Raw genomic sequence first — 16,156 nt, forward strand, 5'->3', positions numbered from 1 at the left:
ACCTTGGGCACCGTCTGCTGGATTATATTCATTATTAACATCTTGGTTAAACGTATAAATCATAAGTTAAAACACTTCTGAGATGCATGCTTTTAAAATGTTTTGATACAGAATATACTGAACTGTTCACATTCTAATGTGAATACATCCCATAATTTAAAGCACCTGTACTGTCCTGCTCTCTGTTCTGTTCTCTCTGACTGAAAATCAATATACATTTGTATAATTAAATTAAAAACACTTTCGCCAGCAGATGGCGCACTCCATACTGAAACCACACACGCACACACGCACACACACACGCTGATGAATTTATGAATATTTTGTGGTTTTCTTTTTAAAAAAATGTTGATTATTTCTGTAACTCACTTTAATTTGACATGATTGCACGAATACGGAAACAGCTCCTGCACTGGGAAAGGAAGAAGCATCCATTCATCCATTCATCCAAGCGCTCAGCGCGTGTCTGCGCACCACATCACCACCACCATCATCATCATCATCATCATCAGTGAAGGCTGAGGAGGAGCAGGGAGAGGAGGAGATCTGCAGCAGCAGCAGCGGCAGCATCAGGTCTCTGGTCTCAGGTCTCAGGTCGTCGTCATGGCTAAAGAAGGAGCGGGAATGACCGAGGAGACCGAGTACATGATCGACAGACACGTGGGCAAAGACGCGGACTGCAGCGCGGATTCTCCGCACGACGCCAAAGAGATGCGCGCGGTCATCCTGTCGGGCTTCGGAGGTCTGAACAAACTCCGCGTGAGCAGGAAGCCGATGCCCGAGCCTCAGGAGGGCGAGGTGAAGATCCGCGTCAAAGCATGGTAAATATCACACCATCATCATCATCACCATCATCATCAATGTTCTGTCCCTGTCATTTACTGGAGGATTTCACACACTGATGATGCCACAGGTTGGTTTTTACTGGAGCTCGTTCACACCAAGCAAATCTCAGTGTTTTTACTGCGTTTTATTATTATTATTATTATTTTTATTATTTATTAATTTATCCTGCTTTTTATGATGTTTTTAAAGGTTTCTATGCACAATATTCAAACTCACTAATGTGATGACACTGTGTTTACTTTGTGTATTATTCTATTCTCTGTTGTGCTTTTAATGTCTGCCCAAATGTGTGATAATAATAAAGTAATAAAGCTTATCTTTTTTTTTTGTCTTATCTCATCTTACCTTACCTTATCTTATCTTATCTCGTGCTGTTGCAGTGGTTTGAATTTCCTGGATCTGATGGTGCGTCAGGGGACCATCGAGAATCCTCCAAAGCCTCCTCTTGTCCCCGGGTTTGAATGCTCTGGAATCGTGGAGTCCGTGGGTGAAAACACAAAGGGATTTGAGGTCGGTGGAATGGACCGTGTGTGAACCACAGCGTGCTGAGAGTAGGATCATGTGACCAGTGTCTGTACGTCTCTAACATGTCTCTCCCTCAGATAGGTGACCGGGTCATGGCCTTTGTGAATTACAATGCCTGGGCAGAGGTGGTTTGCACGCCGGCGGAGTTTGTCCACAAGATGCCGGACAGGATGACTTTTGCTGAGGCGGCAGCGTTCGCCCTGAACTTCGTGACCGCGTACATGATGCTCTTTGAGGTTGCCAACTTAAGAGAAGGGATGTCAGTGCTGGTGCACTCAGCAGGCGGCGGCGTCGTAAGTTCCTTTTCCTGTGTCTGTGAGACAGTTAAGGCCTTTCACCACATGCTCATTAAAGATCCAGTGTGTAACAATGACAGGTTTATCAGTAGAAAGGGAAAATTCGACCTAAAATAAAGATGAAATGGAGCCACACGGTTGCTGTCGTGGTTCTCTGGTTTCTTCCATTCCATTCCACAGTCCAAAAACATGCAAACACTGAGGATTGGACGCTCTAAATTGACCCTCATGTGGACGATAAAGAGCTAGAAGATGGATGGAAATGTATATGGTTACCATGACGCTGGAGGAGCTGCTGTCTTTCTGCAACAGCCTGGACCAACAAACCAGCCACATGGTGCACCATAGTTCATAGTTCATAGTTAATGAACCGATTCTAATGATTCTAATGCTTTACAAGTCACTCGTCGCTCGTTTGTGTGTCACGTGTAAAACAAAGTCACAGACGTTTCATGCATCTGTGCAGTGATGACTCCGCCCACGTTGACGAGGTACTTTTTTGTAGTGGAAAACCAATCTAAACCGCACCACGCCGTGCCGTGCCGAGGCGAGCTGGGACCATAGGTGGAAAAGGGGCTTTTGATGTCACAAGTTCTTACACACTGGACCTTTAAAGCTCCTTTTCATAGCAGAAAATGAACAGCTTCTGTTGTGTTTACTGTGTCATGACGCAAAATCAAAAACACACACTGTGCTTTAACTTATTTCCATACTTGATCAACCTTTAGAGTAAATTTATTGTGTCATAAACAAAGTCTTTTTAGCCTATTTTAATCTACCGATTATCTTACGAGTGTGTGTTTAGGGAGTTGTGGTACATTCACACTTCATGTCTCTGATAAATTGCCGCACCTGTGTTTGTTATTCTTTTTAGGGTCAAGCTGTGGCTCAGCTGTGCTCCACGGTTCCTAACGTCACGGTGTTCGGCGTCGCCTCGTGCTTCAAACACGCGGCCATAAGAGACTCAGTGACTCACCTGTTTGACAGAAATGCTGATTATATACAAGAAGTCAAAAGGTCAGCGTGTGTGTGTGTGTGTGTGTGTGTTGCCTCGGTTAGTCTGTGGTTAAAATACAACTGTACTCTGAAGGCCGCGTCACGCCGTACACGTCAGCTAATGCAATAACACGGGGAAGACAGGATGCAGACAATACCTGTTGCCTAATTTGGGCTTGTGTGGCCGTGGTCGCCATGGGAACGCACAGTTAATCTCAGACAGCAGCAACATTGTGTCGGGCGGAGGTCTGCACCGGCAAAGTGGAGCGACTGAGCCAATTAGGCCTAAACACGGAAAACACCACCTATTCATTCATTCATTTATTTATTTATTTAGATGTAAATTGGATTTAAAAAACTATTTAATGAAAACTATGTGAACTATGTTAGAAAATGAACTAAGGAAAATAACAGGCCCAGTGTAATAAACATCATTGTTCAATGTTTACATCAATTTTGCATTTCTTCAGCTGTAATCTACTCTCACTTGTGGCTTAACTGTTAACCCTTTAATACCTAAGCCTCAAAATACCATAAAAGGGCCAGAAAATTCTCATTTTTCCAGAATTACTCTTAATAGCAGTTATTTACAATATACTGCCTGTTAAAATAGTGTATTAACAATTTAAAATGAAGAAAAACAGAAAAAATTGTATTTGAACAGCAGATATTGTGAGTTAAATCTGAAATTTGAACAGTATAAATCAGTATATAGCATTTGTCTTTGTCTCAATGTCCTAAAACAGGCCAAAAATGGAAACTTATGTATTTTCAACTTATTATGAAATTCCCATAATAACCACACACTGACTTTTATTTTCAACTTCTCAGCTTTCGGAAAGTGTTGGAATTTTTCCGATCACACAAACTGTCGCGTAATCAAACGTGTCGTGTTGGACGTGCTCGGCGTTAAAGGGTTAACACGTGGCCCCTCCCTCAGGTGTGATGATGTTTAGCACAGGGCCACTTCTGTGTTTCATTAGCACTGATTGTTTCAGCCTCTCCTCCTCTCACATGTAGTCGTGGATTAATGGGCTTCTTTCATCGCTCTCTCTCTCTCTGGCCCACACATTCTTCTCAGGATCAAGAGCAAAGTACAATCAAATTAATCTTTTTACAAAAGGCAAAAAACCATGGGAATCACAAGACTGGTGAGCAGGTGTCCACAGAGCCGTGAGGCAGAAAGTCAGGAATTTCGAGGACTGTGATAATAAAATACCTCTCATTCTTCCGTATCTGCACAAGTCGACTCACGACTGTTTGTAACGCGTCGTCCGGCGTCGACACACAGACAGAGAGAGAGAGAGAGAGAGAGAGAGAGACAGAGAGAGAGTGGGCAAAGAAACATGTGGGTTTTTCTCTCTGAGTAATTTGATGTCTTATTATGAACACATGATTAGAGCGGTCACGAAACTGCTGAATATACTAACACACAGTGCTTACACACGTGAAACTGTCCGTATATATATGTACGTATACAGTCTCATATTTCATAATGTTTTTAACATTTGATTATCTGCAAAAAGAATAATGGATAATGGAGTTAGTCAGTAGTTGCAGCTCCAGTGGGAGGACTTTATTTTTGCAGTACTTAAAATAGATATTTAGATTCCAGGATATTTTGGAGCCTTATTTGTTAGCCACGCCCCCTCACTGTCCACTTTTAAAACACATCTTAAAACTATTTTCATGAGACATTGTTTTTATTTTATTCTTTTTTTTATATAGTTTTATTCTAAGACTTGATTATTTGTGTTGTTTTTATACTTCCTTATTCTTAGGTTTTACGTTTATTATATATTTTATTTTATTTTATATTTTATCTTTGACGTACAGCACTTTGGTTTCAGCTGTTGTAGTTGTTTGTAAAGTGCTTTATAAATAAAGTTGGATTGGTTTTGGTAGACGGTGAAGTAAAAGTCTTAAAGTATATGATAATTTACGGTACTTAAGTATCAAAAGTAGCACTTAAGTTTTAGAAGTAAAAGTATTCGAGTTAGAATAGAGCGAGTCGTCTTTTAACTGGAAGGTTGTGGGTTTGATCAAAAGTAGCACTTAAGTTTTAGAAGTGTAAAGCAGCTTTGACTAAAGCAACTCTTCTTCTTCTGATCTTATTTGGTTGTAACGAGTAAGACGAAATATTTAGAGGAAGTAAAAGTTTGTTCAAATATAAATAACAAAGTACAGTAACGACGTATTTGTTATGTGAGTTTCTATGAATCCTCTTCTGAGTGGACTTCACCTCGACTCTGCTCTTCTTCTTCTTCTTCTGTGTCAGGATTTCTCCTGAAGGAGTGGACGTGTTGTTGGACAGTCTGTGTGGAGAGAACACGGGGAAAGGCCTGAGTCTGCTCAAGCCTCTGGGAACGTACATCCTCTACGGTGGGAGCGCGTGTTTTAAGCGTATTATCTAGCAACAGACTTTAAACATTATATTTATAATTATTCACCCACACTTGAAGAAATGTTGTGTTTGTTACTTTTGAATACGTTCTTTGAGAACAGTTCCTCTTCAAAGACTTTAGGGAGGACGTATTTATGCTGCCTTTAAGTGGGAATGATTAGATTAGAGAATTAAAAATAAACCTTTTAATTTGAAATTTGAGCCAAGAGACAGGTCGCCTTTGTTTTTCTGCTGTTTTACGCCATGAAGAAATAAGCTAATGCTAAGCTAATGGCTTTATGCTAAGCTAAGCTAAATTCCGTCTGCTTTCTCCTGGTTTTTACAGAAACTACTGACAACAACTCCTTTACACTCATTTCTGTAAAACTATAATTTCTGGAAAATGACAAAACAACAAGATTATGTTTGTTATTTTTGTTTAAAACAAATAAGATATGCAAATTGGTAAGCTATCTTTATCCTGGGTTTGCCTCCTGTGTAACTACTGACAGGAAAATATCCCATATGTCAAAATATTTCTTTAAAGACGAGTCCTTGCATTCACTCAGTTGAATAAAATATAAATGTGTTTTTATTTTGAAGTAACATAATTACAGAGAGTTTTTTATTGTTTTATTTCACCGTCACTCGTGTCTAACGCAGTGAGATCCTTTCTCTTTGTGTTTCCAGGCGCGTCAAACATGGTCACCGGGGAGACAAAGAGTTTCTTCAGCTTTGCAAAATCTGTGAGTCAGAGACGTGGCCTGCGCTGCACATGTGAAGGGAAACAGAAGCCAGTGCAGCATTTCATGACAAATAAGACTCACGCGCTGTGAATGAGTCACTCAGGACCGACGTGTGCCTCTGCTTTTCTTCCCCCTGCAGTGGTGGCAGGTGGAGAAGGTGAACCCCATTAAACTGTACGAGGAGAACAAAGTCATCGCTGGATTCTCGCTGCTCAACCTCCTCTTCAAACAAGGCCGGTGTGGTCTCGTGAGATCGGTGATGGACAAGCTCTTGTGTCTCTATGATCAGAAGAAGATCAAGCCTGTGGTGGACTCCCTGTGGGCTCTGGAGGAGGTAAGACGTCGGTGGGCTGAGAACAGATGCTTCGAATGGTGATGGGATTAGAAAATGAAGTGGTGACATCGTCGGAGATGCCTGGAAAGATGCAGCTCATGTCTAATGATCTCGTGTTTGTCAACAGCTGTTTTTCAACAGTTGTCGACACATGATTTCTACTCCTTTGCTCCAATTTGTTCTGCACCAGTGAGTGAATCCCTGGAGATAATCCAATCCAATCCAAATTTATTTATAAAGCACATTTAAAAACAACAAAGTTGACTTGGTGCTCTACAGTTAGACATAAAACAACATAAGAAAGACCAACTTAAAACCAACAGAAACATTCAAATAATAAAAGCGTTAAGACCAAGGAAAGATGGATTAAAATAGGCCTGTCACTGAGGATAATAAAAATCCTCATCAAGGGACCGACTACAGGGTGCATTTTATGTCCTTTTTAAATATTTGGTTATATTTGGGAATCACGGCACATCTTCGTCCTTCTGTCCCTTTAATTCTGAACATATTTCACTCGCTCTTAATCCACAGGGTTTTGTGGAGAACCTGCCTTCACAATCAGTGTTTCCCGGTATCTCACTGCACCTTTTTATCTGGGTGTTTTTGATCAGTGATATTAAACCACATAAAATGTCTGGAATTTGTTCCACGCCCAGTAAACTCTGGATAAATTTAGATAAAGGCAGAAATAACGCAGGAGGAGCCGATCACGAGTTATTCTGAACTTTTTTATCACGGAGAAAACATGGTCCGAGTCGTCAGGTTTTGATCTCTCATGGGAAAACATCCCCCGTCCTGTTGTCATTAAACTTTGGCAGGTTGCTGAGGCCATTCACTGAAATCACTGCCCGTGAAGAATCTCATCTGATGGGAGGATGGCGTGGGATGTGGTGTCGGAGGCACAGCCTGCCTCGTTTGTTTATGTGCCTGCGAGGAGAATTCAGAGGGCGTTAGTTTACACGCAGGCCATGGCAACATTTTATTCTGCAATGAAAATAAGAGCCGAATAAATAAATAAACAAATAAATAGGTTTTAGGTTGAGGAAACTTTGGGATCCAAGGTGGATACTGTTTCTGATACTACAAAATAAGACGTTAACCTCCATATATACAGTATTTCACTGAGTATTGATCATTGTACTCAAATTGTCCCCATTTGTTTGAAAACTATGTCATTTCTATCATTATCTACATGCTGAACAAGTGCATGACCTCATTTTGCTCTTGGCTTGGTTTCCAGAATTTCATTGAACAAGTGACTGCCTGTGACACAGTTGCTTCCAGACAAAGAGACACATTCAGTTGTAATGAGAAAGTAAAATGATCGTCCCTTCATGTTTACAGTGAGTCAGACCAAGAGCTTTAATGAGCTGCACTGATCTTATGTCGTGTAAAGCTGTGAATCGTTGTTTTTGTGGAGTCCAGCGCTGCAGCCCACACTCTCACGTCCTCACGTCTTCACTTTTAGCAGCAGTGGGCTGAGGTTTGCTGAATAAATCATGATGATAACAGACGTCCAGCCTCTCAGTTTGAGTCCATACTGATCAGAAGCCACGGCTGCGTTCATATCAAACACATGCTGTCCTGTCCACAAATCATCTTCATTTCTGCAGCTTTTTTATGTAAAGTTCCATAAATAATAACCTACATTGACTTTTTTCTGACTTTCTGTTGTTTAAAGGAGTCTGATGAGGTTTTGCTGAAAAAGGGATATAATTCACTCTATACTGCACATTCTTATCACCTCTGTGTATAATAATGAAATAATTCAAACAGAGTAATGGAAAATGCTCTGTGTCAAGGGTTACTTTAAGGGTTAAACTGTGCCTGTAAATGTTCTGACCACGGTAAGACGAGAGTAAGAACTGTTATCATAAATCACTGATAACTGCATTTTTGTTAGACCTAGCGCAGCTTTTTCAAGCCTTTACTGCACAAAGAGATCAGAGTGAGTGAGACACGCTCAAAAAAGACTTTTATCACTGATGAAGGAGAAATGATGATGAAAAAGTCAAAATGTGTGTTTTATAATATATAATATATAGTAATAATAATATAAACTTTATTTGTATAGCACTTTTCTTAACAAATGTTAGACTCTGATTACATTTTTTATTCATGATTGCAGTAAGAATCTTTATTTCCCTCCAGGAATCTGCACAGACGTTTATTATTCACGTAATTTATTAGTTCTTAGAGCCCGTTTCGTCACATACCGCTCACACAGAATGTACGTACCGTGTATTGATCGTGCAGTGGTGATTAAAATGAAGCAGTGTAATTACGTGTCTAATATAGAGGCTGCAGGATCGGTGTTCAGTGTGATGTCAAACACCAGCCAGCAGCGTGAGTCACCCTCTGTTAGTCACCGTTTCCGCCATTAACGCTTCACACTGAGCAACTTTCGATTATCGCTGCCGCTCTGTGTCTGTGTCTGTGTTGGAAAATTCAATTCAATTTGACTGTATATACAGATGTAAACATGTGTAAGGAACCACATGTTGGTGATCATGGTGTGAGGTAGAATCTTGTCAAAGTGTGTTTTCTTCTCAGGTGAAAGAAGCCATGCAGAGAATCCATGACAGAGGCAACATAGGAAAACTCATTCTGGACGTGGAGAAGTCTCCCACTCCTCTGGTAACAACACAACAACATGTACTTTTACTTTGTTTAGTGCAGTATTTAAAGTAAATGAAGACCCTTAAGACGTACTTTTCTTTTTTTATGTGGTGAAAACAAAAGGAAAATATGAGGGGTGTTTTGTTTTTTAATCTTAGCGAATAATTAACCACAGAGGCTGAGCTGCAGTGAGGTATGTGTTGTTGGTCAGTTTGACCTTCCTGTGACCTGTAAGTGTACTTTTAGGTCCAGTGGCATCTTTGAATGGACACTGTTACTATTACACAACAACATTTCTGTTTCAATTAAATACAAATATTGAAATAATGACCTAATAATAATAACAATGGGTTAGCGCTCTTGTTTTTCTCCCACAGTTCAAAAACATGCAGATTTGGGGATTGGGTAAATTGGAATTTGACTGTGAGTGTGAGAGTGCGGTTGTTGGACGGTCTCTGTTGGTGTGTTTCCACCGGCTCGACTCACCTCGACCGACACAAGAATGAAGCCGAACAATGCCGAAGTGTAGATCAGTGAAAAAGACTGAACAATCCTAAAAACGTGGGTTAATCTCCAACAATTCACACAAAACAAACCACACCTGCTCCAGGTCGTCATCAGGCTTCTGCAGAGTGTGATGACGACCTGAAGCAGGTGTGTTGGAGCGGCATCGAAAACATGTACGGCAGTTCATCAGACAATTATGTGATTAACAGAGAAACAAACAAACACAACTGAACACAATTGAATGTTGTCACTAATGCAGATGGCGAGCGACAGCACAGAGACCAGTGAGGCAGGGGAGGAAGAAGAGGAGCCTGAGGGAGACAACGACAGCAAGGAGCGAATGCCTTTCATCCATTAGACCCTGCAGATCCTGCAGACCCTGCAGAACCTGTAGAACCTGCAGACTCTGCAGAACCTATAGAACCTGCAGACTCTGCAGAACCTGCAGATCCTGTAGACCCGACAGTACCTGCGGATCCTGCAGGTTTTGCAGACCCTGCAGAACCTGTAGACCCTGCAGAAGCTTTAGATACTGCAGAACCTGTAGACCCTGCAGATCCTGCAGACACTGCAGAACCTGTGCACCCTGCAGAGCCTGCATACTTTGCAGAGCCTGCATACTTTGCAGACCCTGCAGACCCTGCAGAACCTGTAGACCCTGCAGACACTGCAGAACCTGCAGATCCTGCAGAACCTGCAGATCCTGCAGAACCTGCAGACCCTGCAGAACCTCTAGATCCTGCAGAACCTGTATACCCTGCAGAACCTGTAGACCCTGCAGACACTGCAGAACCTCTAGATCCTGCAGAACCTGTATACCCTGCAGATCCTGCAGAACCTGCAGACCCTGCAGAACCTGTAGATCTTGCAGACACTGCAGAACCTCTAGATCCTGCAGAACCTGGATACCCTGCAGATCCTGCAGAACCTGTAGATCCTGCAGAACCTGCAGACCCTGCAGATCCTGCAGATCCTGCAGAACCTGCAGAACCTGCAGACCCTGCAGAACCTATAGATCCTGCAGAACCTTCTGCTGCGGTGCATTTAGAGACTGGAGAGGCTGCACAGATTCACCACAGTGGAACAGAACCACTCACCAGTGTTGTACAGTATGTGCTGTGTGCATGAATGTGCTGTGTGTGTGTGTGTGTGTGTACAGTGTGTGTCTGTGTGTGTGGCTCCTGTCTGTTACCTTTTTTTTATTACATGAAGGTTCATTTGTCATCCCGGCAGCAAGAACTAAGTCCTTATAGCAGTGTTATAGTTTATTACAAATTAAAGGTACATTTACAGTTCATTTAATCTTCCAGCTCACGTACAGTATTTGCACCACTTGCACCTTTCAGAATTAGATGTAGTAATGAGTGTGTGTGTGTGTGTAACAAGCTGAGAAAATTACACTGAATTCCCCGACGACCCTGATGTTTTGATGCTTCTAACAAAGGCAGTGAATTAGCCTCCGACAGGTGAAAGAAAAGTGTACCAAGATTATTTCAACGACATTTTATTCTTAAGTGCTGCACTTGTCATATTATGGCATCACCAGTGCCTTTGAGCTGCAGAGGAGTGTCTGTGACGGTTTGATACTTGAAATGCTTTCCACGTTCCACAGAGTTCATATTGAACAAATGAACAGAAACGGTCTGGAAAAACGACGCTAAAAAAAACTCTTCCCTGTTTGATCGTCACAGTTCATCATCGTGTCTTCACCCACCAATTCAAAAATATACATCACACAGTTTGAGAGATAATAAGAGAATAATAATCAGCCAAAATCTAAGCTATGATGAATCAGTAACTTCAGGCTTTTCTTGGAACAGGCAGGAAATGGAGTCTCTGCTTTACTTACTGTGCGCGACCAAAGTTTACTTGCTGGTGCCTCACATCGAAAGTGCCATAAGACTCCGGAGATAAATGATTTTTACCGTTAGCTGGTGTTTAAAAGCTTGTGTATGACTTTATTAACGTGTGATTCCCTCCACTCTGAAGAGATAAAACCACTTTATTTTTCATTTAAAGTCAAAGCAAACATGAACTTTGTCATGTTTGCACTATTTATTGAGCCTTTGCTTCTTCATGACGTCTTCATACGGACTCGGAGAATTCCACTAGTTTAGTTACAGTAACTTCTACATTATTAAAAGTGTGTCCTGACCTCAGTCACAGAGTGTAGTCCATGTAAATCCAGACGTACAGGACAATAATAATTACATTAGATCTGGATATTTCCATCACTGGCTAAAGAAGTGTTAAGGATTTAAGTAAATGCTTGAATTTCATCATTAACTGTGGTTCACCTGTGCTTGTGTTTTTGTTGTGTACTTTATCTGAGTACAGTTCTGTGATACTTGAATAAATTTACCTGCAAAGTATTCCACGGTTGTATTTTGTCTTTTGTCACTTTTGGCCTGTAAAGTACTTTTCCCATCCAATCCCAATTTCTTTATAAAGCACATTTTAAAGTAAACGAGATTTAAAAACATAAAAACAACAGCTACCTGATGAATTTAGGAGCCGAAACAGAGAAAACTTGGTTTCCCCTTAAGCTTCAGCCTTGATTTTGGGACGAGTAGGAGGAGTTGATCTTTAAAATGTTTGAGCGTCGCTGGTGCCAATCTCTGCTCACAATACTTGGTCAAATTCTACTGGAAAAAGGGTTGATGTTGTTCAAATTTCAAAATTAAAATGTGAAATCTCTTACTTATGTACAACTACAGAGTTTCTTCTAAATAAAAACACGTTTTTGTGGTCTTTTAACATGCAGTAAATTGTAAATAGCTGCCAGGTGTTCTGTAAAATTGGGTACAAGCACTTACTCAAAGGACATTTTCTGGCACCTTTTTTGCTTCTTGCAGACGGACATTTTTGAGGCTTAGGTGTTAAAGGATTAAAATTAAAATTATAAGAGATTAAAGTGTGATTTGCCAATAAAAGTGATCAATTCATTCTTGTCCTTTAAATGCTTATATAAGATGATTATCTGAGAGTTTCAGAGAAAGCTGCAGTAAATAATAATAATGATGATTTAAATGAGCAGACCTCAGGTGTTCCACAGGTGAGGAGAAGAAGAACTGGTTCTGCTTCTGGGAAACTCACAGTAAACCTCTGGATGTTTCACAGGGAACTCATAAGTCCAGGATGTTATTTTGGTCCAAGACCATTCGGTGCTTTGAAGACCAGGAGTAAGATTTTGAAATCTATCCTTTGACTCACAGGAAGCCAGTGATGTGGTCTGATGTGGTCTGATGTGGTCCAGTTTCCCGGTATTAGTCAGGGTCCACGGTGGACAGCACAGAGCAAACACACAGAGAAGAACCGTTCACTGTGTCACTCTCAGCTGCTGTCAGTTTAGAGTGTGTGTTTTGGACTGTGAGAAGAAACCAGAGAACCAGGGTTTATTAATATTTGCTCTCGCACGTGAGAAGTTCCGGTTTCGGTGCACATTGCATTTGAGGATTTAAAGGAATTACACAGAAATGTATGCGACTCTGTATAATTCCTCAGTTTGGCACCAGATGGCAACAAAGTGTCAAACAATGTACAGTTAGAAGATCATCACTAATGTCTGATACACAAGTGTCTCACTGATGATTGTGTTTGAGCTTCACTAAAATGTCGACCTTTGATGGCTCATGTGCTGATGTCAGAACTGCTGTTTTATTTATGTGCTGTCTTAATCATTAATTATTGATTCAACCACAAGTATTGATCCTCTGCAAAGTTTTCTGTTTCATCCCCAACTGCAGAGCCAGAGTTTGGCTCTGATTTCTGCTTCAAGGTGGAAAGAGAGTAACCAGGTCTGGTTCAGGTTTTCTATAGAAACTGGAGTCAAAATCAAAAAGATGTTTTGCCATTTTCTCTTTTTATTTCAAGAACACAAAAAAATCATTCATCATCTCATACTGAAGAAAATAAGTGTTTTAATTCGGGAGCAGAATACGTTATACTTATGTATTATTTTTGCAACTGTAATTGAAACTTAATGTACAGTTATAAATATGTAAAATGAGAAAATATCACATGAGCATGAGCTTTGGGAATTGTGTTGCTATATCGAGTGCACACGTCCGAGGGTGTTTCATATTTAGCTCCCCCCCTCCCGTCTGTGTACAACGTCTTGCTCTAAAAATAACTGGCTGCAGCAGAGCTGGGAGCTGGACTTCCTTCAGCTCTCACAGGTTTGATTTTCAATATTATACAGTGAAGAGTCTGTTACTGAAACACTGAGGGTTATATTTGACACGTGTGACCCTCATGTGAAGGGTAAGGCTGTAGAACTCATGACGGGGTTACATGAGGTGGTAAATGTAACATCATTGTTGTCACGGTCTGTTCATGAGAGGAGGAGAAAAGAGACGAAGAACACTCTGTGTCAGTGAAAGGGAAATACCGCTCCGTGCTCCCTGTCCCGAGTAAATATTTTTCAAAAAGCCAGACACAAGGGAATCGTTCTTTGCACCTCCACCCTTACACCTCACCTCCCTCACCTCCCTCACCTCCTCCTGATGTTTGGACAAAAACAAACAGAGATGGAGCCAATGCAGGAGGCGTGCGCTGAAAAAGACTCACACAGGGCCAGTATATATAGTGTATGAAGCATTAGCTGGGTCACTGCGTGCTCCTGTCCCCGAGGATCCACTGGCCTCAGACATGGCTCGTCCGGCCCTTCCTGTCCTCCTTGTCCTTTGCCTCTCTTTGCTCCACTTCAGCTGCGGCCGCCCGTCTCGCACCAGGAAGGCCGTGTCAGGTATAAAAACTACTAACTACTAAGTGCACACATCACATGCATGTGCTCTGTAGAGATATTTCACCCCCTTCCCTCCTTTTTCTTCCTGACTTCTTTGTTGAGAATGCAGCTGCAGAGGAAGAGGATGTGAAGTCCCAGATTGAGAAGTTATGGCACGAGGTGAATTCACTGAAAGAGATGCAGGCGCTGCAGACAGGTACTGTTTTCACTGAGTTAATGTGGTTAAAGAAAGCAGATTGGACAGTTCATTACACACAAGAACAGCAGTGAAAAAAAAAAGATTTCAAGCCTGTTGGTGAACAAGTTCACCAGCAGAGGGCAGAAAATCTCAGCTCAATCGGTCAAAGACAAAGTTCAGCTTTATAGCTTTTACTTTTAATAATTTGGAGAAATGCTGCGTTTCTGATGTCAGTAAATTGATTATATAAAATGTAAGGAATCTATTTTTCCTTTTATTGGCTTATTTATTGGTCACCGTTCCAACTGTTTCTACAAACAAAAATGCAGGATTCAAAGGTTTTATAATGTGCATCGGGATCATTTTTCTATTACTGGGGAAACTAAAGGTTGCCATAATTCTGAACTCTGTAAATCCCACATGTTTACTTTGAAGCCACTGATGAACTGAGGTCTTTGTGTTCCCAGTTTGTCTCCGAGGCATCAAATCTCACAGGAAGTGTTATCTTACCATTGAGGAACCCAAACATTACCATGAGGCAAACGAGGACTGTATCGCACAAGGAGGAACCCTCGCGACTCCTCGGGACATGATGGAGAACAATGAACTGAGGGACTACGCGAAGAGGAGCGCTCCGGGATCCAAGGACCTGTGGATCGGCGTGGCAGACATCGTGAAAGAGGGCCAGTATGTTGACGTCAACAGTTTCCCCGTCAGCTTTGTGAACTGGGATCGCTCCAAGAAGCAGCCCACGGGAACCAAGAGGGAGAGCTGTGTTGTCCTGTCAGTGTCGGCACAGGGGAAGTGGTACGACGAGGTGTGTCGCAGTCTGAAAACCTACATCTGTGAATATGTCATTCCTTAAAGTTTGATGGTCGTGGATTAAAACTGTGTTGTCACATCTGTATTATGGATTATTAAATGTTCTGTTAAGGTCCGGTGTGTAACTTTTAGGCAGATTTTATGGGCCGAAGTTGAATATTCTACCCATGACTATGTTTGTATAATGATTATTACACTAAGCCTCCTAGCTTTATGTTTCTACAGCATTCGAAAGTGGGAACACAGAAGAACACTGTTCTTTGTGGTATGCAAAGGCCACCGTAGTTCCCTGATGAAAGGGAGAGGGAGAGAGGGTGAGCTGCTAGCTGCCCTCTCAACATTAGATGTCACACACTGGACCTTTAATATAAAAACAATGTGAGGTTGCCAGTTTGCTTTAATAATAATAATAATAATAATAGTAATAATAATAATAATAATGATAATAATAATAACCAGCTACATCATGTTTAGGCTGTTTCATAATAATAGTCCCAAAGAATCAGGTGACAACTGAACAGCATGCAAAGTGAAACTTTCTGGTGTTAAGTTACACTAAAACTAACAACTGTAAACTCATTTTTTTGTTACTAACACTTCTACATCCATATCCTTTATTGTTACAGTTGTAACTACCTCAACAATTTCTGACACGTGACAAGCTCAGTGAGTGACAACATCCCAGTTATTTATTCCCAGAGGCCTCCCGATGAAGGACAGAGAGAAAGTTTTAAACAAAAGATTAAGAATAATATGAAAAGTAGAGACGTATATAACATATTAAAAAGATAAAACAGACTTCTAAATGGTGTATAGAGTAGCCACAATTCAATATGTTATTATTTTTAGAATAAAACATTTCCTCCCAGCCTTCATATCCACATGTTTAGTGCAATAGTGAGTTGTTCATGTTTGTTTACCCTTGAGTTATTATTTTTTATATATATAAAACTCTATTTTGGTGCAGTGACCCCATCTCTAATGCCCCAAACCACCTTTGTATCCAGAGTCAACACAGTAACTATATGTAATCTGGAGACGACTGCATGGCTCGTCCCAGGAATGCGGGGAGAAACCGAAAACCCTCAAAAATAGACTTGAACAAACAGAGAAAGAACACGCAAACATACAGAAAGGGACTGTTATCAAACCTT

General features: G+C 41.1%; 3 protein-coding genes across 3 annotated transcripts in view; 2 read left to right on the plus strand and 1 right to left on the minus strand.

Annotated features, from left to right (window-relative positions):
- Positions 1 to 16,156, minus strand: part of swap70a (switching B cell complex subunit SWAP70a) — a 924,354-nt gene that overhangs the window by 792,227 nt on the left and 115,971 nt on the right. The gene's annotated exons all lie outside the window — the stretch shown is intronic.
- On the plus strand, positions 551 to 9,972 carry vat1l (vesicle amine transport 1-like). Its single transcript, XM_044029789.1, has 9 exons — positions 551 to 821; positions 1,227 to 1,356; positions 1,449 to 1,664; positions 2,542 to 2,684; positions 4,942 to 5,045; positions 5,737 to 5,792; positions 5,932 to 6,126; positions 8,683 to 8,766; positions 9,515 to 9,972. The coding sequence occupies exons 1-9, from the start codon at positions 604 to 606 to the stop codon at positions 9,611 to 9,613; spliced, it is 1,245 nt and encodes a 414-aa protein (XP_043885724.1). The 5' UTR covers positions 551 to 603; the 3' UTR covers positions 9,614 to 9,972.
- On the plus strand, positions 13,810 to 15,087 carry clec3a (C-type lectin domain family 3, member A). The gene is made up of 3 exons (XM_044029807.1): positions 13,810 to 14,002; positions 14,112 to 14,198; positions 14,648 to 15,087. Exons 1-3 carry the CDS (start codon positions 13,906 to 13,908, stop codon positions 15,043 to 15,045), a joined length of 582 nt encoding a protein of 193 aa, XP_043885742.1. The 5' UTR covers positions 13,810 to 13,905; the 3' UTR covers positions 15,046 to 15,087.

Source organism: Solea senegalensis, linkage group LG7, assembly GCF_019176455.1.
Source record: "Solea senegalensis isolate Sse05_10M linkage group LG7, IFAPA_SoseM_1, whole genome shotgun sequence".
Classification (NCBI taxonomy): Eukaryota; Metazoa; Chordata; class Actinopteri; order Pleuronectiformes; family Soleidae; genus Solea; species Solea senegalensis.